The following is a 24,133-nucleotide window of genomic DNA, read 5'->3' as shown; positions in this document are numbered from 1 at the left end:
CGGGTCGTGAGCACAACTGCGAGATATCGTGCGAATAGGTAAAGTTTAACAAACGGTCGGCTGACTTCTGGATAACCCCGGTACCGAGTGTTAGTGCTGTGTTGCGAGAATAGCCGTACATCTCGCGTGCCACTCCGGTTAACGGTAAGTTTGCCGTATTTTCGAGCGGTTGATTACATTGTCCCGCATTGTCTTACCGGGATTTCGATTTCGTGGTATCGCACCTCCGCGGTTCGCATCTGTCGATATAAAACAAATGCCAATTCAACTGTACGTTCTTATCTATGGAGACGTATGTATCCTTCCCGAATTTACACTCGCGAAAATATATACGAGAATCCCCTGATGGAGATTATTTTATTATTTATATCAAATTATATATTTTCTTCTGTGCTACAAAAAGCACTCTTTTCTTATAATTAGGTAATGACGTTATCGCATTCGAGGCAGGTGTGCTTTCTCGGTAGAGTGCTTTGCTTTCTCTTATCCTCGCTATTAAAAGATTATTAAGCCTGCAGCATCAATATACACCAAGCTAATATAAGTGGCTTTTACTCATTAGACCTTGTGCATTTATGCGAGCCGGTACATTAAGCGATAAATCGTGAAAAAGCATTCAATTTATACGTATAGTTCGCTGTCCTTTTCCGTGAAGGAAAATGGCGAAAGGAAGCAGTAACTAGGTTTGGTAGAAATTTAGTGAAAGCTTGATAGAAATGGCGCGTACATGGAACTGAATGCGGAAACTTGAGACAGCTTGCGGTTTGTTTTGTGTCACGTTACAAAAGGACTGCGCTATGTTTCAGCGACGTTTCTAACGATAACTCTCCAAAGCCCTGTGTACGCGTCGAATAAATTTCGGCCTTGTCCAGCGTCCTTCGAAAACAATGGGAATATCAAAACTACGAGGGGATGAAGAACGAACCTCAAGGGACAGCAAGAAATAAACCGGTCAGAGTCTTTGGAAGTTAAATAACCAACCGAGATTTATCTTTGGACTTTATTACTCTCGATCACTCCCGAAACTTGTCCGTTAGTGTTTTTCTAACGAAAGATTTCTGCTATTTTTCGATGACCGCATATATATTGAAAGATTACTTGGAAAGTATACGGTTAAAGGATGAAATTTAAACCAATACCTTGAGTTAAATAACATTTTATTTTTTACTGCTACGTGTGTCGAAATTTATTATTTTAACTTCATTGGTTTAGTTAAATTAACGACATATTGAGTAGGAGCAATGACGACCTATAGAAATAATTAAAAATAACTCAAATTAAATACAATTTGAAACTACAAATTTAACAGTGCAAGAAAATATTATCATTGTATATGTATATATTTTAGTTTTTTTATATAGTTAATTTATAAAATAGAATAGAACATTGCTGGTGCAAAAAAAATAAATATTCACATCAAAAGAATATATTACTCTTAATATCTTTTCTTATCCCACATTTTCCATTTGTTCTCATCTGCGTCTTAACGTAACTCGCACTGAGAACCCGATAAAAATTACGATCAAGATAAAAGCTTTCCTCCTTCTAAGATTCTAAATCCACGAGATCGTGTATCTCCTGAACGGTCGATTCCATGAGAACGACGGATACGCTTGTTCGTCCAATTGCAAAATATTGGCTCTTCCGGCGCAAGAAGAGCAAGAGGCTCTTTCTGTGCGGCGTAACCAGTTGTGCGGTCCGGAGTGATTCACAATTTGCATACTTCACGGCATCGTACCGGCGTGTACCACCCTCAAAGCACATCCTATATAGAAGCAATTCCACTCGTTTTCTACGGCTGCATTCCCATTTTCCTTTCCTGCTTTAACACTAGCGTGGAAGTCGCACCTTCAATTTTCACGCCTCGCCATTCTTTCGCACACGTTCGTCCGTTATCTCGTCGCGCTACGCATAAATTCTGCATTCTTCGACCGCTAGCGCGACACAGCATTTTCGCCGAACACGTACGAACCCAATGCATTCGAGAATATTACTTTAATTTATGAAATTTTTATCGACAATGAGAAAAGATATCGACGAGTCGTATTTAGAAAACCGTATTTTGGAAAGAAAAAAACGTAAAATCGATTTCCTTTCCAGTTCTTTTAATACTTAATTTCTCGGTTTGAATTTTCAATTCAAATTCTATGTTCCGAAAGTTGTACGTAAAAGTACAATAGATTAATTCAAGTCGTACAACTGTGCATTTCAAAAGGAGACGGCGATAATTACAAACGATATTTTTAGAATATACCGCACGACAATGCGAAAGATTTTTATTGTGAAGAACGAGGAGATAATTTGCAATTACCTACACTCTCGCGGACACATATAGTCCGGCAAATTAGAGCAATTACGTAAATGCAATTTTACAGTCTGCGGAACAATTTGGTTATAATCCGGGCTAGTAATTCACCGAGTGCCTCAAGTTGAGAGTGGGTATCTCTCCTCGCGGCTAGTTTGCAAGTGTTACGAGAACATGAAGTCACATACATCGTCACGAATGCCACAAACGTCACGACGCCCTTCGCCGAACGTTCCCTCTCCGCCTCGCCGCCACCCGCGTTATATCGATCGTTAGCTATTTTCAGATTCAGGAACAATATTCGAGCGTTAATTGCTTCATTTCATTCGCTACTCATCCTACCGCGGAACAGCGCGTGCAATCGGAGAATAGTCGCGGGCACATACCGCAGTAATCCTGGTGCACGCATAGTTTAAGAACTCTCCGGCGAATTACCCGCGTTATTGAGCGGTTTGCGTGAACAATGCGACAACGGGCGAATGGAGAACACGTTCGGTATCCAATTAATCCCGATTAATATCGAGTTACGCGGGATATGAAATATCAGAGACACGCGTAACAGTTGGCATGCAACAGTTATTGGTTACGAGAGAGAAAAAAAAACAAATTTTTTGGGAAACAAGTTTTTGCGTTGAATATAAATAATTTGCAAATTAACAGAAAATTAAGGGATGTATGATGTAAAAAAAAACACGAAAATATATAATCTGCGTATTTTAGTCCATTTGGTGCGTGCGATAATGCGAATAACAATGTGTCTTTGATACGGTGTTACTTTAATCTGTTGTTCATTTGTAGGCAGGCCGCATAAACTCCGATTTCCATTCTACGCTATAACAACCTGAACAAGTAATTGTTGCCAGCGGCGGTATGGCTTGGTTGCAATTTATATAGCGCGACGTTATTCAAATGTACGCGTGTATATAGGCAAAAAGGTCCTACCATTCGCATAATTTCGCATTTAATCTTACGGCTCCGCGGCGTGTGCCACGATTGCGACAATGAAGCTATTTATGACGCCGATTATTATTTTCTGCTTCGTTCGAGAAAATTGCTGTTCTTTCATATCAAGTTCCATGCAATATTTCCGCGAGACACCGTTCCGGCAACAATCGTTCTTACGCGCATGTTAACGACATGCAATATCAGACCGGGGCCATCACGTCGTTAGATCGAACCACAAGTATCGTGCAGAAAAGCGCATTTCGTGAGCAAACAATGCGAATAAACATTTATTTGAGACCATCACGGAGTATCGTGCTGTAAGCGAAAACAATCTCGATTCTAACATCGTGCAGATCGTACATTTCGTGATATTTAAACGTTATCGCAAATCACTCGGCACTCGACAAAGATGAAGAGGATAAGGAAAATACTCTTTTAAAATACTACCAATTATTGTTACCGTATATCAGTTATTATCCCATCGGAAGAGGGGAATAGCTCTGTTTCTATTTTTCCTGCCTGGTAATATCCCCGCATGTTATGCAAAGAGCTTACGGTAGATAACGCGAATAATGGAAAGAATAACACGGTTCTACGGCGCAATTAAGCAAATGATATCCCCTGTTAGACAAAGGGAAATTAAACGGACATTGCGCAATACATGTACGTGCATGGAGGTATATATAGCAATATCAAACTAAAATAGCACAATGCAGTTGATTGTTATTTAAGAGTATTGTTTTACGAAAGAGATATCCAATAAAATCTTTCTACCGGACAATCGCTGACGATTTTATTTAATGCGAAATCGATTAAGCGACAGCTCTTGCGAGGAAAGGAAAATATTATGATCGCATGGAATAATTATCCGAAGGTACACGAAATTCACCGTAATCAACTCGGACATCTTAATCGAGACGATCGCCGCGGTGTACACACACCGCGGTACGGTTTTATAATTAAATTCCTTTGGGAAATTCAACGGCTCGTAATCAGCACGTTCGTTCTTCCGCGTCCTTCTGTAAACGTGCTTCTCGGGCGGCATACAGGCCATACTTCCTTTTTTGTCACTATCCCGAATGAGATGGATGAAATTTCATGGATTTCATCCGCCGTACGTTCACATTTCCTGAGCTTTTTAAGCCGCAGCTGTACAGACCGAGCGTTTTCCGCTCAGCGCGGATAAATCGCGCGATAATTTATGTTCTCGCGTTTCCGCTTTCACACAAATAGCACTTTATTCAAACTTAAAAAATAATTTCGATTTTGTAATGTGTTTTCCAGGTCGAGGCGTAGATAAGACCGCAGTGGAGGAATTCGTCAGCATAAGGACACGTCCCTCCGAATGAATGTGGAATTTTGCGAGGGGGATAAGAATACCACCAAGGTCCTCCGTCATGCTTGAGATAGACGCCATGACGTAAATTCTTACCCTCCACGAGAATGTCCGGCCTATGAGAGGCATTTTTCCGACGTCGGCCAGGGCAGAAGAAGGATCTAACTTTCCCGTCGTCTCATCGGCAACAATTCTTGTAGAAACTTTCCTTTCGGATGTTCCTCAAAGAGTGGATTTTCCTCCGAGTTTCACGGATTATACATCCCGAGGACCAGTTACGCGTTATTCTCGAGGAACTTTCACATCGATTTCGCGAGCGCGGAACGAACTTTCTTCCGACGTGTTCCGGGGAACTTTCTTCTGGAAGAGCGGCGCGATCCGCCACTTATCTCTCGCCACTTTCCTTTATCTCTCGTTTAAAATAGCTCACAGCTATGAACGGACGACTTCGTTCCATCTACACTGCAATCGCGCTATGCTACAAAACGTTCGAGCCAATTGAAAATTAAGGAGATCTCCGGAAGCGTTCGCGCGGAATACGAGGTGAAATTCTCAATCCGTTTTAATAACGTCGGGAGAGGATTGCGAGGCGGTGTCGTCGTAGTGAAGAAAAATGTGCGAATCCGACGCATTTTAAAATTCTAAGCGCGTCGGACGACTGACGTCATGCGACGTCGAACGGTGAACCAAGTGCAAGCGATATTGCGAGAGTTCCCTGAACGTTTAAACGAAGATTCAGGTTCTGGGGCACGTTTTGACGTCAACATTTAATTGAGTGCGCGAAGCCAGCGAAAGGTGTGCTTTTACACCGCGCGTGATCCGGCGAGGGAAAAGTCAACGGTATAACCACGGATTTTCTGCTGCTGGGAAGATTTTATTAGCGACATGATACGAAAACTTCCCCGCCCACGTAATCGGCCGTAAAGCAATCGTAAAATGTCGACGTAGAACGTAACTTTTCCATTTGTGTGAGACGTGGAAGAAAGCTTAACTGACCTGATTACGACGCGCGGTACACAATGTCGCGGAAAAGGGCGTTGAGTAATGAGCGAGCGAGACAGGAATGACAGTTTGACGGAAATCATCGCGAAATCTCGGCTCCCTTAGAAGTTCCTGTCACATGACACTCCGGGCGGAACTTTTCTTTTTCGGGGGCAAAACGCGAGGCAACGAACACGCTCGCAAATTTCAGGGGTGGCATTCATCTACTCGATGCTCGGGCGAGGAGCTAACGCGCAAAAACCGCCTCGTCGTAAAACGACGAGCGTATTTCACGACGAAACATCAACGATGCTTTAATAATCGTTAAACGACACGCGGTTGGAGTAACGGCGAAAAAATTAAACGTAAAACTCCTCTTGTAGACCAGAGAACCGTCAGTCTTTCCTTCTAACCGAGAGATTAATATGATCATTACCGATTCCTGATCTCGTTTGCAAAAAAGAGGCAAGCCGATACAAAATTCGCCGCGGCGACGACTACGTCTACGGAAGAGGACAAGTTATATCGAAGCTTCGAATATTGAAAAAAAGCGCACTCATCTACGGCGAATAAGCCGCGGGAACAATGGAATCTCATTCGGCGGCAACCGATCGGCGGTTTGGGACGCGATCGGATTCTGCGGGGAGCGCCCGTGCATGAAACGCAAGTGGAGGAGAGCTCGGACGTCGAATCAAAGGCTGTACCACAACCCCGCGATTTAATAGGCGAAGGCATATGGTAATCGCGCCAATACTATCGGGTCTGCCACCGGCGCCGCGGCGGAATTAATAAAATGCCCCCGTCGCATGAAAGTACGGTCATTACGACGTGATCGATAAGGGGCTGAAATTAACCATTTCCATAATCAAGCGGTTGTGAATTCTCTCAGCGCGCGATAGCGAGGAGTGCGCGCTCGTCCCCAAAATCGATTCGTCCCACGCAACACGCTGCGATTTTTTCCAATTAAGATCCGACCGAACGGAAAAAGAGTGCGATTCGTCGACGCGTGATTCGACGCGATGCGACACGCCGGGATTAAAGCCCGTATTTTTGGCGCCAGTAGCCAACGCGCTTTCATGAAAAATTGACCCCCGAGAGAATCGGTAACCCCGAGCGAGCGTAGAACGGAATTTGCGCACAGTGACAACAGCGCGCGAGGTATGACCGATGGATGTTCCTCGGCTCTTTGACCACGATTCAGAGATTCATCCTGCGACGACGGAAAGTCGATGCGGCGAACTAGAATATTGTGACGATGCCTCGATTATAACGTGCCCTTCTATAACGTGCGCGAGAACAAGTGCAACGCAAGTCTCGGCGCTACGTCGACATGGTCGTGAAAGCTCGCCCAACTTGGTCGACTGGTATGCGCGGTTGACAGGAATATGTGAGTTATTTACCTTGAAAGACGATAACCCTGCTTCTACCCGCATCGAATTTCTATCCTTCAAGTAAAGCGACAAGTAAATTTTGCAGATACCGAAGTACTTCAAAAGTATTTGGCTTTTGAAAAAGATGAATTAGTGCGGACGCATTCGACGAATGATCGATGCACCGAGTCCCTTCGCGGCGATATCGATCAATGTCATAATTGTGTTAGAGATTATCAAAAATAATTATCGAAATCTCGGGGCATCTCGGAGAGGGAGGAAGAGGAGCGAATAACAGAACCGTAAACGTGGGAACAAAAATTGCGAGGTCTCGGCACTCTTTAAGGCGCGAGATAAGAAAGATACCGCGAGACACAAGATTGCAAACGGAGGCGTAAAAACAGCGACGGCCTTCTCGCTCGTCTGTAGCTCAACGTAAAGTCGACGGAAGAGACCGCGATATTCGTGATGCAGAGCTTCGACGATTTGACGACGTACAACTCCACGTCTCACCTCTGGAACGTGACAACGACGCTGTGGTACGACAATGACACCTATTACAACGGCACCAACTACACGGATCTGGCGCCTCTGGCGCCGCGGAATCAATTCGTGCTCCCGTGGTGGCGGCAGATGATCTGGACGCTACTGTTCGCCGGCATGATCACGGTGGCGACCGGCGGTAATCTGATAGTGATATGGATCGTGTTGGCGCACCGGCGGATGCGCACCGTCACCAATTACTTCCTGGTGAACCTCAGCATCGCGGACGCCATGGTGTCGACCTTGAACGTAACCTTCAATTACACCTATATGCTCAACAGCCACTGGCCGTTCGGGACGCTCTACTGCAAGATCTCCCAGTTCATCGCGGTTCTCACGATATGCGCCAGCGTCTTCACTTTGATGGCGATATCCATCGACCGGTAAGAGTCTCTTTTCTTTCTTCTTCTCCATTTAGGGGGAGGGGGGGATAACACGCTCTTGAGAATGAATTGCGAAAGGTAGCACGGTCTTAAGTCACAATAGTTAATATTAGGGCAATGTCGCTTAGGGATCCCCCCCCCTGCTATTGTACAAGACATGTTATCGCGAACGAGGGATATATCCATCAACGCTAATCGTCCTGCCTAAGCGTGAGTCATCGTCATGATCCTTAGATATATCAAACAATCAATAATCCCGAAGATAGTGGCTCTCTAACTCCTGCGCGAGAGCTCCATCTTTCTTCCCCTCGCTTTGAGCGAGTTCCCGCTTTTAGCGCGTGAATGCTCTTGCTGAAACCCCACTTAGATCGATGTCCGGCTCTAGGAAAATACATTTCCTCTTGTTTATCTAAAGAAGCATCGGGTGTGCGTTGAAGTAAGTACGGCGTGGGTGCGTCGTACGTATGACGTCGTGAAGGGTTAACGGCAAAACGGAAGCGGGTCTCCTCAGGCTAACGACAGAGATCAATCTGACGTCGAAAGTCAGCCAAGAGAAACGAGAAAGATAAACATTTGCGCTCTAGCGTCACCTGTCCCGCGATTAGACAAGGTAAAACTTCGTCGTCAAGATCCAATTACATATAGTTCAATAAATCTCAACTTCTTTATTTGCGACTTGATCGAATTATAGTCGACAGATATGCTTTTTGCGGATGTAAACGCGCATATTGGAAAAGTTTGAAGTCGTCCCTCGTTTTCTGAATCTGCTGCTCATATTCTACAAGTTATCATATCATATCGCTGGTAATGTTTAATATTTTCGTAACAATACATAGTACGATTTACTATAAGTTTAGTTGTCTTGTAACAAACTGTTCAATAAAGAAAATGCGAGCGTGAAGAAATAAAAGAAGAGCGTTTTTTTGCAGGAATATCGGAGACAATTCAATCTGCAAGCTTGAAAATGCCAGATTTATTTTTCAAGGCGACTTTCCTCTTGAATGAACGTCATTCAGAATTATACTCTCAACGGAATACATAATTCACCGTTCTTTTCATTATCACCGCAGAGCCGATTATTCTTTTCATCTCTTATTTCGACTACAATTTTCTAGTCAGATTGAAAAAAAAATTAATTCCCTTGATTGAAAAAAGGAACCATTCATTCAAGATAATTGATTAAATTGATACGAGAAATTGCGAATTCTATAGATACCATCAGAACTAATGTGATCGCATTTGTAACATTCCAATAGCGACGATTTAAATTCTCGTAAATCTCGATTAAAGACTTACAACTTTTCAAACCAAACAACCCATCTCAAAGCCGATTACACTAAGTTCGCGTCCTGCTTAGCGAAGCGAATGATTGCTTCAAAGAACTAAAATCCGTAAGGCTAGGATATACAGAAAACCGCTAGTCAGAACGTTGCTTTCTCCGAGCTGAAGGAGCGCACGCTCGTCTCTTCTCAATTGTGCTCCAGAAGAAAGGCCATTATTCGAGGACATCCAAAACCGTGAGAAGCCTAGAATGATTAAGGACCCGTCCTCCGAGAGATATACCCTGTATATCCAATGCTTTTTTTATACGTCCCCAGGAGCTATCCTAAAACGCAATTGTATTTCTCGAAGATTTAGACATTTTGAGACGGAATTGCCGATAAAAAAACGCGAGGAGCTATAAAAATTTCGATCCGCCGATGTCGCCGACAGATGCTACGTGATATCGGAAGGTGCTCGGGTCGTAAATCGTGAAATTCGTTTTTATGCCAGGGATAGAACGCAGAGGGGGAGAGTCCATCGGTGCCGGTGGCAATCGCCGATAACCGCGAACGGCGCGTACGTCACACGCCGATGGATTTATCGCAAGGGAACTAATTTTCGACGATACACCAGAGGCTAATGCAAATGTTACGCATATTATTGACTGTTCGACGACGAGAAGCCTGACATTCCGCGAGCGACATCGATACGAGGCCGTTTCCAAGTGACATTTCGTCCGCGGGAAACGCCAATAGAGCATTGCACTCGATTGGCTATGGCGCGGTATTTTCCCGATAAATGATAATGTGCGTTATCGCAAGCGCGGGAATCTGAGACCTCGACAATACACTACGGCACGGAGGAAATAGGAAGTGGGGGAAGGGAGAGAGAAGAGTAGAGAGAGAGAGAGAGAGAGAGAGAGAGAGAGAGAGAGAGAGAGAGAGAGAGAGAGAGAGAGAGAGAGAGAGAGAGAGAGAGAGAGAGAGAGAGAGAGAGAGCCACCAGAATGTAAGCATTGCGCCCGTTGTGATAGAAATAACGGGCATTGTAGCCCGCTCGGTTATCGTTCCGATCGATTTTCACTGCGCGGAGGCTTTTATCCAGAATCTAGATCATTAAATGTATTAAAGCGAAGCTTTAAACGATGCTGCAACGAGCTTCCGTAAATGCGATGGAATTGAATGGACCGGAAAGAACTTAATCGACACGCAGCAACGAATGCAGAGTGTTCCAACAAAAATTTCTTCCAATGAATTCATATCACCCACGACAGAGGCAATCGCGTGCACCGAAGTGAGATCGCGTTTACTGCGAGCGCGCGGATTCTACGGCAAATCCATTCCAAATGAATTTTCACGCGATTTTTATCGGTTGCACTCTGCAGAATCAGTCGTGTCGGGAGCAGACGTCATCGTAGATATAAAAAGAACTCAGAGATTGGACCGCCAGTTAATTTTCCCCCGCACTCGATAGCCCGTGCAAGGATAATGCTGTTATCACTACCTACCGATGGAGGCACGTTAGCCTGTCAATACGAAGTACCGCGAGAGAGAGGTTGATCTTGAAAAACCGAGGAAAAGACGATCGCCACGCAATCGCGAGAAGAAAAGGTTTGGCAAAGTTTTCTTTTATCCGCGTGAGAAAGGAGATAGATAATTGCCGCGGCGAGAAATAAAAAATCACTAGTGTCGTCGCTTGAAATATTCTTGCACCGAGCATTTGTATCGCGGAAGAACGCTTTTCCCAGAAAACGACTAGCTGCAAAGATACCATTAAGTATGAGAGAATAAGCGGAAAATCCCAACGAGAATAATCCTCTGAAAGGAGTAGCGCAAATTATATCACGAAACTTATAAAATATTTCACTCGACCTTGATGTAACCGCAACGAACGTGTAATGAACTAATTAGGTTTCTGCGGTTAATATCCCGTACTTCCATATGGAAAAGCGAGAAACGATTCTCATATATACCTGCGCTTCGCCGGGTGGCAGGTCGCATTAAGGGTTGAAATATTAACCGTGAGTAATTGCCGTGCCTTTTTGCTTAATTCAGAATTTAGAACCCTAGCTGGATTGCAACAGAGCTCATTAAAATTATACACCGAGTAGAATCGTGCATAACGCACGATGTTATTTTTACGGATCTCTCTGTGAAACATTATATTTTCAAATTTCATGAATAATAGGGTTTATCTGATACCCCGCCCACACACACAATGGAAAGCCTGAATATGGAATTGATTTTTCAGACTATTTTCGCTCTAATCGCCATCGGGAGCGAATCTTTTCTGTCGTACAAATTCGCCAGCAAAAGTATCGCAAAGATTCTTCGCTTGATATTTATCCCAGAATGTTGTTATCATCGAGAAAATGCTTAAGATTCTTTCTCTTTATTCAAGAAAATCGTTCTCCCTCTTTCGTAGTTCTCTCTCGCTCGTATCTTTTTATCTTCGGTTGCAGTTCTCTCGCGCGTACTTACAGGCGAACGTCTTATCCCGTTAAAACGTGTTGGCGTTCAATTTTCTACGGACAAAAACACCGCCCACGCTACTCGCACTTTATACGAACAAGAACGCATCTACGTTACGTAACAAGAGACAACAGTATTGAAATATTCATCATCAAACACGTTCAGTATCGTTCAGGTTTCATTATAAGCAAAATCTCGTCTGCTTATTTTTAGAATTAACGACTATAATTTTGAAATTAAGACTCGAGACCAGGAAGAATTCCTTTGTTAAATGTCGTAACGTATAATACGATGAAATTAAAGATTAATATTGTGATATTGTGCAATAACCAGACAGCGGGGTTCAAGATGTCAAATACGTACTACAATGAATACGTTATACTAACGCGTGGTAAATACAACCAGTGTGCACACGATGTAATTGCATTCTTAAAGAGATATGACATCAAAGAGACAAAGAGGGGAAGGGGGAGGGAGAGGGAGAGAAGTATATTATACCAAAGACTTCGCATCTGGAAATAGAATTCTGTTATTCGACAATACTTGACATTTGCAGGAACTACATGAAACCATAGGGCACATCCGCGTTTGAAGAATGCGCATTTCTAGATGTTGACGTCATTATAACGTCTCTGCGTATGTTTGGCATCCATTATTCGCATGGGAAATGCACGCAGCACGACGACGACGTTGACGACGACGGGGGCGCAGTTAGCTCCTTGCGCGGTATGTCACGTACATGCTTCCGATACCAATTCAAATGAGAGCCGCGTTGAAACAATGCCGCGCCAATAGGCGTACCACCAGCGTCGCGAGCCGTACTTGTAAACGGAACCCGGTAGAGGGTTGCTTTGCCACGCGATAAAAATAAGAAATGCGAAACTCCCGGAGGGAGAAAAATATTCCTCTTCGACTCGACAATAACGCTCGCCAGAGGCGGCAACGAAAATAATCCGGCCTTATACTCCCCCAACTGGATCCGTCATATTAGAAATTCAATGAGAATTCAACGACGCGTAAACGGCCGTTTACGGATCGGTCAGGACGTTTACGTTTTCGAGAAATGACGGGGGAGCATCTCGGGGAAGCGAAAGCAAATAAATTCTGAAATATCGCTCTGGGGATCACTGAGGCATGCACTGAGGATCGATAAAAATGACTCAATTAAAGGCCGAAATATAGCGTGGCTAATATCGCCGTCGATGCATCGATAAAAGCGGTGCTTATTGGTGGACGCGTGGCAGATTGGCTCCACGCTAGGTGGAGAGTATAAATTCACGTTGAGCGATATAGATTCCGACAGTGCAACGCGATTTCCGATCCCGACTGCGCGTCTGTTGCCGATACTCGCCTTGGTAAAATCCTATCAGTTATTAATCTTAATATCCTACTAAATGTGTCTGACATTCCATCGATTCGCCTTTAATTAACTTTATAAACTATTGATCTTAAAATTCTATTAATTATTAACCCTTATCGTCATTATATTGATTAACCGTCCATGTGCAGGGTGCTCTTAATATAGATTATAATTTAAGAACTTAATCGACAGACAGAATGGATAACTTAGAGAATGAAGAAAATAAATAAGGTGAATCTTTCACAAGTTTCGCCTTTAATTTAGGACAAAGGTGATCGATGACGACGATGGTGAATTCAGTGCACGAGCCCCATGTTTTACAATATCGACTATATCCTTGACAGTCGGTAGCGGCACGCCTGTTTCGAACCTTCGCGGTGATCAATGTTCGAGTGAAGAATTTACGAACGTAGCTACAATCTCGCGATCCACCACGCAAATAACTACGCGAAGCGCGATCGTAAACGTGACGCTACTACGCTACTAAGTACACGTGAAAACTCGATGATATCTAAAAATATCGTGGCGCTCCTCGAACGGAAATTCAACCAGCGATCGCAAGGGAGATACAGACAAATCACATGTCGTATGCATTTACTCGAGTAGCCGCAGAGGATTCAACAATACAACAAAGTTTTTCCGATCAAACTCGCGTTCGAAAGGTCAAACTCGGGTTCGATAGCGGTTATGCCGAAGACAGAGGCGTCGAGTGACGTTCGGACTTGACGTTATCGGACGACGTGGAAGAGACATCAAGTGCAATCGAGAGTTCTTCAACGACGTCGTACCCAAGTCCGAGTCGTCCAAGTCGGAAACCTAAGCGACCAGACCGGCGAACTCTTTTCCCCGAAACGACGACGATCCACAATTCAATTTCCTCGATCGATCGAGAGCGCGGACCTTGTCACCGGAACGCGGATCGATTACGGCGATCCGAGTCGCTCTAAACGACGAGAGTCTCCAGCGAAATGCAACCTTGCACGAAAGGAACGAGAATCTGGCTGAGGAACCGCGTCGAATTCTGTCGACTAACGAGTACCGTCGCCTCCAACGTTAACGATCGTTACAACGACGACGCTGCTTACTGCTAACGACCATCCGGCACCTGACTAACAAAATGACGATCAAGGAAACGATCTTGGAATTTCGAGAAAAAAACGCCTCTTAATCGAAGGAATAAATCAAGATAACAACCTTCACGTGATTGATTTTCACGAAGAATATAATCTATACAGATTTCAATTTATCTATCGCATTTATTTTACCGGAATCGAAATCGACAGACATCGAGCAGTATCTAACTATCGGACTCGATCTAGCGAACTTTCCTCAAGCGTCTCTTTGTCGAAACTTCACTGCGAACTGATATCGAACGTTTATGCGCCTCCATGCATTGATAAATCAAAGAGTTTATTCCAGCGGCCCGTTGTTGCTCGTCGGTTTTGCTCGTACCGGAAGTGCGATCACGATACGTAGACCTGCCAAACGATATTCAGCGATCCAACGTCAGTTTGTCAACGTATGAGAGTGCCGGATTGTCTTTCGCTGCTGGATTGTTTATAGCGAAAAGTTGGTTTGTCCGCGAGCGTTGTTTCATGGAAGTTTGCAAGTTGATCCCTATCCCTGACCTACGCTGCGCCACGTTGAACAACTCGAGTAAATTGATGGAAATCGGTTTCCACCGGCGCGGCAATGTTTGACACTCTCTTCAGATTAGGATTAGAATATATCCACTCAGATATTTATTGCGAAAGTCGCGGACGCTCAATTCTGGTCGGGAGAACATGGATTACGAAGCGTCGAATGATGCTTTCTGGAAAAGAGGAAGCAGCTAGATTGAATTGAGCGACAGTAGGACAAACAGAAATAACGATATAAGATATTGAATCGTTTAATAATAAAAACATCTTCCAACAGATTGCAGAATAAAGAAAATTCCAAGACGAATCCGAGTTCGAAAAACGGGATTTCGCTGCGAGAATCTGACGTGGGTAGTGAAGCGACGCTTACGAGCACTTTCGCGGAAAATATGAACGAGGATCAGCGCGTAGTCAAAGACGCGATAAAGTCTGCCTCGTTGAGCGCGAGATGCGCCGATCAAACGCAGCTTCGGATCTGAACGATTCGACAAGCAACCCGGGGAGCAACAATACGTCGGGTATAACACAACGTGAACGACAATTTCAGCGACAGTTCCGGATCTACCGCGCGCGTAAACACGGAAAATTCAATCGCCTCGTCGCGTCTACGTCGACGGGAAACGCGGAATTGTTAGACGCCAGGATAAAATCGTTATCCTCACAAAATTCCAGCGAAAGGGGGTAATCCCGGCGGTAGTTATTACGCGAACGTGAATACCATGTTAAATGCCGAAGTTAATAGCGATCGTAGCTGGAATATCATCGCTTTGCGAAAGCAAGCAGTTTGCGGTTCGATCAAACGTCCAGGAATTGATCATTTAAGCCGACTTCCTGGCCAGAGCGTTGCGGGAAAAACCGGGCGAATATTTGAGTACCGCGTCGCTTTCTGGCCTGCCAGAGATAGCGGCCAATAAAACTGATGGCAAAACGCGAATCGACGCGGGCGGAAGGAAGTAGAATTTAAAATCAGAATCCCCGCCGACATCGATTTTGCCGTCGGATACACCAGCGGCTGTCAACGCGAATGCCAATACCACCTTGAATCGCGAATAATAGTAACCGCGAGCCGCGTAACCATTCGCCTCCACGTCAGTCATCACGTTCGGAAACAAAACTTCCGGAGAAATCTCCGTTAAAAGGGACATTGCTGCACGACGTGTTCCGATAGCCTTGCAGCTCCGATCAACACGCAAACGTCGGCCACCGCAACGCAAATGTTGGACGTCAATCAAAACGTCGCGCACGTCATCGATACGGTTTAAAAACGACATAATAAATTCCATTCGGCACGGATAAAGCGCGGATGCAAAGCTGTGGATGCTCGGCGATCGCGCTATATAACCACCAACGCGAGTGGCAATGAATATTAATGATCGTAACTTATCAAGACGCGCGTTGACTACGATAATCCTTTCGAGACCGGAAGTCGCATGCAAACTGAAGTCCCAAGTCGAATGTTCCTGTATGCCGAGGGCGGATTCTTGCGGAACCGCGAGCGACGATTCCGAGCAGCGATTCCGCCATCAGGGACGTTTGCGCCTGGTTCTCAAGCGGAAAATCAGATTAAACGAAACCCGACTACGCATCGGCGGTGTCTGAGTAGATGCTCGAAGGCGAAAGCAACCGAACCTGTTGAGTCGCAACCTGTTGCGGCGGCTAAACAATCCGAAACAACTTATTCCGCTGATTTGTCACCGGCCGCGTATTAATAATGCGTAAAACGGTAACCGGCGAAAGCGAAAGGACCACGAAAAGCCAAGGAACGTTAACCATCGCATTATGATGCAACAGATGCATCGCAAAATGTCAACAGGGCGATTGGAATGTCGACGACCAACGTAACCATCGCGATTATGATAAGCTGACAGCGTTAAAGAACTTTCAATGACAGTTTGAGAGAGAGTTGCCTTCAGAATGACTCGATATTCAAATAATCCGCAAAACATCTGACACATTGACACCTCTCCACTCGGTCGATCGTAGCATTTACATCATCGGCTAGCATAAATAACATAAATAGACGGGGGGGCGTAGATACGAACTGCAACGCAAATTTTAATCAAAATACCGACGGCGCTATCCCGCTAATCGGGGGGCCGATTAGAATTCCGATGCCGTCGTCCAGGGATCGATCGATCTCGGTAAACACGGGATAATTCGAGACAAGACGAAGTGCCTCGTCTTAAAGAGAATGTCGATTAGAACGTCGATCAGAAGGTCAACGATGGAAATTACGAATTAAACGCTACTCATCGCCTCATAATTCGTCGAAATAGATCTGCGTTCGACTTAAACGCCAAGAGCGTCGCTCGACCGACTCGACCGAGTATCGGTCTTGAAACGAGCGCAAACACCACGAATCACCGCGTGGGGGTCTAAGGTAAACGGAGACGCAAGCGTCAATTTCCTGAGCGCGCATCCGATCGTGGCGGGCGATACCTCTACTCCGGAGTGGACCGCCTTTAGCGTCACCGCAATCCCTCTGTGCACAATTCGCTGTCGGCAGCGCGTATCTGCTGCTGTACCCGGTAACCCGAATCAAAAGGCTTAATCTGAACGTGAGTCACACAAAGCGAGTTGCGATTCCGCGAATGGGAAACGTTTGCGCGCGGAGGGAGCAGCCGTCGGTTCAACCGGCAAACTGTTCGCTCGTCGGAGCGGCGCGGTGCCGGGCGTTCTGGAATACCGCCAGGTCGTCGAATGTCAGCTCGCGGACTACAATTGCACGCGCCACAATTACAACGCCAACGTCAACGCCGACCCGGACGTCAACGGCTGGCGGCCGGCGCCGGCGGATTAAATATCGATCGGCCGATAGTGGCGATAGTGAATCGCATCATCGATCAACGTCCTCTCTTCGCCAATAATAATAATAATGCAACGAAGGGAGCGAACGTTATCGCGATGTCGACGACGCGCCGAACGGCTTCCTGATCGGCGATCCGCACCCGACAACGAAGCGCGCAACACGGTACCAAGTGTAATTACTTCGACGTAAACTACAATGCAAATTATCAGTGGGAATTATAATCGGAAAGCGGAAACGGAGCGACGGGACGCGCCGTCGCGCGGTGCCGAACGGAAAAAAAGAATAGTACGAACTGTGTGTGCAACAACGGCGAAGATAAGAAATGGCTTGGATGAGAACGGCAAGAAGCTGGGCGAGCAACCGGAGGATGCAAGAACCGATAACTTAGCCCGGGCGCTCTCGACGGGTTAATCTGCGTCGGTCAGCTCGGTCGAGATGAACGTTCATCGCGACAGATTACGGTAACGAGGGATTCATGTCGGGCGTGACGTGGCTTGATAAAATATGCATTGCATCGGCGAAGCAGCCGTGAGCAGCCGAGGGATTACGTTGTAAAACGTAATTCATGATCACGCTGCAAGAAAATACCGCTCCGTCGCGTCGTCGGCGAGAATAATGGGTGATTAGTGAAGCGCAAGATCTAATAAGGCAAAATTCAACGCTGTGTATAATGTAAATCACGTCATAGATATCAATTAAATTCTCGTACTCAAGCCTCGAAATGTTCAATTGCAACTGTAATAAATTACAGAAGAAAATTGCAAAATCTGCGAAAAGAAGGAAATTTATCTCGACGGTATGTCTCATTGTCAGAATATATCACGACTGTTGAATACAATATTATAGCACATTTGTACTCTGACAAATTGTAATATCAACACATAAGTGATATGATGTGATTTTACACACGCCCAAAATAGAACGGATAAACTAGTTGCGAATTCATACTCTCCGCTTACAGTCGATTTGCATTTCAAATTATATTTGAGCGGCATCTTCGTTCTCGCGCTGAAAGAACCTTCCTTTGACGGATTTACGCGTGTCACGTCTCAAACGGTGAAGTGAAAAAGAAAATGCAAACTATGTTTCGCGACTTATTTCTAGAGTAACGTTGAAACTGCAAAATTCATAGCGGTATCATATTTAGGAAGATGCGCGAAAAATCGCATTAATCTCGCAGCCACTTATTTGCTCGTCGAAACTTTCACGTATCTCCTAAGTTGGTCCTCGAAAGGGGACGTAGGTTAATATCCCCCGTAATTTATTATCGTGACGATGTAGTAAGGGTTCGGAGGACCATGACCCGAAGTATTTTCGAAACCTTTCTCAAGTTCCAGCAAAACATACTAGTGCAATTCGTACCATCTTTCTCCCCAAAGGATGATACCTCCGACAGAAGATGAACTCTTGGGAATTTTCGTAGTCCACTTTCCTATGTACCTCTTTCACATTCGGTAAACGTGCGGTATATGACAGCTATCTTTCTTTCAAGAAACATCTATCTTGCGAAACTTCCAATAGAGATCTTGAGCCTTGTTAAAATTCAACATGAAACTTCAAGAAATATCTAACACTCGTTCAAAGGGCGTCTCTTAAATATCTGTAGCATAGGTATGGAAATGTGCGCAGATCCATAAGAAAAATTAATTATAGAGGATATGAGACAAATCGCTAAATTGTTTAAATATCTTTATTTGTCGAAAATTATATGTATCGGATTTAACCCGACATAATTGAAATCTCGACTAACATGTTAGGAATTTACAATTTCGAGAGTAACAATGCTATATAAAAAAAATTACTAACAGCATATTAGTTACAACAGAAGTTTTATATAAGTTCTTTAAAAAAGGATAAAAATGGGCCTAAAAGAAGAATCATCACCTTGTTTAAACGTTTATAAATTTTAGCAAGTATCTAACTGTGTCTCTGAGAGATTCAGTCCCCATATGCGAAAATATATAATGTAGCCTTAAAACTAGTTGAAGTAAGGAAAGCCATAGCGGATTGAAAGTAGTACGAGTAAGCGTATAAATCGGACGTAAGGAGGTCAAGACTTTTCTCAATCCCTACTCTCGAGTAGATGATGACTGCATCGCCGTACCGGGAGAGATATGGCTTTGCAAAAAGGTAAAAACGGGTTTTACTCGAGACGAATACGAAACAGGTTGACGATTAAAGCATCAAAACCATCTGTGTACGTAGCCATATGTGTACGTGCAACCCGACTTTGTGGGTAATTTATGAGAAGCAAAGTTTTTTTTACCCGACTTCCTCCTAATAGTTTCATCTGTCTACCTCTGCAAAATCCTGGTTAATCTCCAGCGTTACGTACACGCGTTACAAGTTAATGCTTGAAAGATAACGAAAAAGCAATGTTTTGACGCGACTTTTTCCATCAATCGCGACTTGCTTTCGTAATGAAATTTCAACGAGTTTCTCAACAACGTCGAATTTACGCTTGTAAATTTATCAGTACATACCGAAAATAGACGGCATTGATTTAAAATCGTATAAAAATCAACAGCGCGGAATTAAAACTTAAGTGACAATATAACGCTCCCATCTCAAGATTTCAGTCGATTTCGCATTATATCGTAATAGCGTGTATTCTGTCTTTAAAATTAAAACATTGATGTCAGCTTGGAGTTAAATCATGAGCGTAAATAAGGAAATCTTCACGGTACCGCCAAGGACCGAGCGAAATTCCCGAGAATCTGGAATTCGAGATGCGTATATCCATGTACGCATTACTACCGTGTCTTAATGTTCATCTCTGGATTAACATCTACGAAAGGGGCAAAAAGCACGTTGAGAAACGTCAAGGATATTTCCTCGATGTTTAATGACCATTCTACGCTAAAAGCTCGGCCTCAGAGAGTCAGACTGCTGCAGTCTCTACTTCTCTCTCTCTCTCTCTCTCTCTCTCTCGCTCTCTTTTGCCTTTGGCGGCAACAATGTTCCTATTATACGAATCGCAACTGTCTGCTGCTCGTATGCAGCTCGTCCGCTACTCCTATCTACCTACGAAGCGAGACACTGTACGTTTGAGGTCCAGATGTGTCATTCTATGCAAAACACGCCACTATCCGCATTTCTTCAAATTCGACAAAAATCTCAAACCTTTTCGAGAAATGAAATAACTATTATCATTTGAAGAGATCGATATTACATATATTGAAAAGCAAAAGGCTAAACACGTTTCACAAAAAAAAATATTAAGTACGATTGATATTGGAACACAGAATGCAGTTTAAATCGATGTTTTATAAAATAATGTTTTATCAATCTGTCATTTTTCCCGAGGAGAAATAAATTTTATTTGAAAGACATTTTCAGGCTTTCGCACGCCAATGTGAAGTCGTGAACGTAAGACAGTCTGCGTAAAATCGCGAAGACAGAGGAAGAACAATAGGGACAGAAGTAAAAGCGGCGAGGGGAAGAAGTGACGTGGCGAGAGAAATGCGATCGAACCGAGGGACGAACTTTCTTCTGAACTTTATCTTTGAGAATAGAATGGAGGAATTGAAACGTCGGATGTATGTACGGTAGCTCGGAAACGAAAAACACTCGGCGTTCCTTTCAGGGCAAGATCAAACTCGGATTCGATCAGATCTCCACGCGAAAGGCTGGAACTCTATTCGAAGGAACAATAATCCGTGCTCGGCTTTCGCGCTTCTACAACATGGAAGGAACAAAAAGGTGGAACGCGTGCTCGGCTCGCCTCCGTAGTTTGTACGAGAGAAAATTTTATTATCGATATTACGATCTTTACGACTGTAAGCATCGTAAATGCGCTTCGAACGTCATCTCAGGCGTAGACGCGTTTGTCTTTGTACTATCCGCCGTTGGAAATACGGATCCTAAACGAATAGCCTGTCGAAGTAGGTCACAGCGAGACGGAAAAAAATGTTACTTTGTCCATTAATTTCACTACCATCTTGTTCTATTCCCCTAAGCGAAACCTTCTCGACTTCCACGTCATTTATCCGCGATAACTCATAAATGTATTATTCTCTTCGCAAGTCACATTAATGCACAGTCAGGCGGGTAAAATTCTAGTCAAAATTTTACCCGAAATTACAAAGCGGCTTATACCCCAACGTTTTAACGTTTTTCCGCTTGAATATGAAATCAGATAAAAATCCATCCGACATTTGATATATTGTTATTAAGATCAATTTATACGAAGGCTCGTATAACCACGGATTTAAGTTCTCATCATTATCGTCCTCATTATCTGTCCTTCTCACGTTTCGACCGCTAGTGGAGGATATTATAGTTTTAAAACGGGAAGCCTGGAACAAGATTTTTAACTAAAAAAATCGAAAAATAATAATTTCGATGAAGAGCAAAGTGCTCTTTAGGTTCTTGTTCTGGTCTTAAAATTTTTGTTCTGAGTTGTTCTACGCGGTTATAAATATGTTCTGAATCGACAGTTTTGTAAGTTATTTTGTTTACGAATAAATGGCTAAAAACTGTTATCTCCAAAATTTTTCTTTTTCCAATATCTCTTAAAGTTTTTGACCAATCGAACTAATACTTTGGAACAATGTTATGATCAACTAGAACAACATGGAACAACCTAGAAAAGTTCGATTTTCGAAAAATGAGGTGCCAGGTCAGAAAATCGTTTTTATTAATTTTTCGCGAACATTTTTATTTTAAAAATTTGATTTTCTGGAACAATTTAGAACAAGTCTAAAACAACCCGGAACAACTTTTAGAATTTCAAAATTTAAAAAATGGCGTGCTAACTTCACACAGGTCGAGACTTCTCAAGAGAACGTTGCCGCTGAATCCACCCTCGACAGACGTAAAGACGGAATCAGTCGCGATAGTATTTGAAGGGTCGCCGTAACGGGAGGAGAACACAATCCTGACACGCGGCTGGGATTTGACCTTACGTTGTCTCATCAAATAGCCTGACTGCTGGATATTAGAAAATGGATTTCGCGCTTTCATCGCTTTATTGTCCGAACGACGAACCGACCTTCCTCAAGCATGAACCTCGAATCCATTCGTCGAATTGCAGAAAGACACGCTCCACCAGCGGTTTCCATCTCCTTCCTCCTGGCAGCAATCTTCGCTCGCTTTCAGCAATACGAATTTTACGATTTGATCTGATTCTCTCTCTCTCTCTCTCTCTCTCTCTCTCTCTCTCTCTCTCTCTCTCTCTCTCCTCTCTCTCTCTCTCTCTCTCTCTCTCTCTCTCTCTCTCTCTCTCTCTCTCTCTCTCTCTCCTCTCTCTCTCTCTCTCTCTCTCTCCTCTCTCTCTCTCTCTCTCTCTCTCTCTCTCTCTCTCTCTCTTTCTCTATCTACAATATTAGTCGCGCTCGCCTTCGGCGACTCTTAGAGCTCCAGCGATGCGATGCATCAGTCGCGCAAACATGATTTCACTCTATCGCGACTATGATATTATCGTTAGGTCTTATTGCGTCTCCTTCGCGTCTTCCTCGTTTTAGACATTTTTGCCCGCGCGCGCCCTCCGTTCTCGTCTCGTCTCGGGGAAAAAAGCTGACGCTACCTGATCTATTATCCCACGATGCAGCCTGCCCTTATCATCCGGAAGACTTTATCACGAAATTCACGTCATCTGAGATCCCGACACCGTAAACGCTCCGCGCTTGCAACTCTCAGCACACAATTTCATTTTGATAAAAGTAATAAGCATTTCCTCGTTCTATAAGTAATATGGATATGCTGCTGGTTTCGCATCGATAACAATCTTATTCCAGCCTCATACACAATAATATATATTTTTTAAAAAGTCTTTTAAATAATTATTCAAGCGGATAATATTTTAATTTACCTTTTCAAACGAATTGATTTAACTTGTAATTAAGAATAACAATCGCTCTAATTAGGCCGTCCTTATATAATCAAAATCTTTATCTATATCGATCAGAATTATTAATATGGACTTTGTTTTAGGTACATGGCCATCGTGAATCCTTTGAAACCACGTATGGGGAAAAAGGCAACGCTGGGTGTTGCAACAGTAATTTGGATCATCGCGGCAATTCTGTCTTTACCGATGCTGCTTTTCTATACCACTTACACTCAGAACTACATGAACGGCGAGATCCGCGTTGTCTGCTACGGCGATTGGCCGAACACAAACGCCCAGGGACTCAGCTACGATGAATATTTGTAAGCCATTTTATTGTATGCTTGCAAAATTTACTTCCATATATATTTTCTAAACTATTTACATTCGCTTATTCTCTCACAAAAATTCTGAAGATCTGTGTCGTGCGTTTACGTAAAGAATGAGTCAACGTAGTTAAACGGAATTGCCATTCGCGTTTTTTTTTCCATAATGCACCGATGGTCGAGCAAGTCACAGAAGATAAAAGCGTTTCTGGAGACCCATAAAAGTGACATTGCCTCGTATATACGCACATATCTACGCAATACTATCGTTTATGGTTTATAACTTTTAAACGATTGTGCCTGCCGGTCAGTTGGTTTGTCTCTCACATATACACGAGCGTGTGCACCACGCATACTATGTCGGCACAATGAGTCCCTCATTTCACTGCAAAGTGCTTGCAGTCCTGATACCGCGACAAGATAGGCGATAAATCGAGCTAATAACACCTTGGATTCGGTGCATCGCAAATGTGTATCGCGTGTCCTCAAAATACTTGCCTCCAATCATGCGCGATTAAATCGAGCTTTGATCGGATTGTAATTACAGATGAAAATCTGAACTGCGTTCCAC

General features: G+C 43.8%; 1 protein-coding gene and 1 long non-coding RNA gene across 3 annotated transcripts in view; one reads left to right on the top strand and one right to left on the bottom strand.

Moving 5' to 3' along the window:
- LOC139809211 (uncharacterized) overlaps positions 1-24,133 on the bottom strand; it is a 169,257-nt gene that overhangs the window by 125,314 nt on the left and 19,810 nt on the right. The window lies entirely within an intron of this gene.
- Positions 1-24,133, top strand: part of LOC139809209 (tachykinin-like peptides receptor 99D) — a 74,793-nt gene that overhangs the window by 33,599 nt on the left and 17,061 nt on the right. For both annotated transcript variants that reach the window (XM_071771949.1, XM_071771948.1), the window contains exons 2-3: positions 4,535-7,863; positions 23,341-23,559. In XM_071771949.1, coding sequence (XP_071628050.1) covers positions 7,406-7,863; positions 23,341-23,559 — 677 coding nt within the window. In that variant the 5' untranslated portion in view covers positions 4,535-7,405. The remainder of the gene's footprint in view (positions 1-4,534; positions 7,864-23,340; positions 23,560-24,133) is intronic.

This window comes from Temnothorax longispinosus, chromosome 2, assembly GCF_030848805.1.
Source record: "Temnothorax longispinosus isolate EJ_2023e chromosome 2, Tlon_JGU_v1, whole genome shotgun sequence".
NCBI classification, from domain to species: domain Eukaryota; kingdom Metazoa; phylum Arthropoda; class Insecta; order Hymenoptera; family Formicidae; genus Temnothorax; species Temnothorax longispinosus.
Note: the sequence above shows the minus strand (reverse complement) of the source record. Positions and strands in the feature narration are given on the sequence as shown.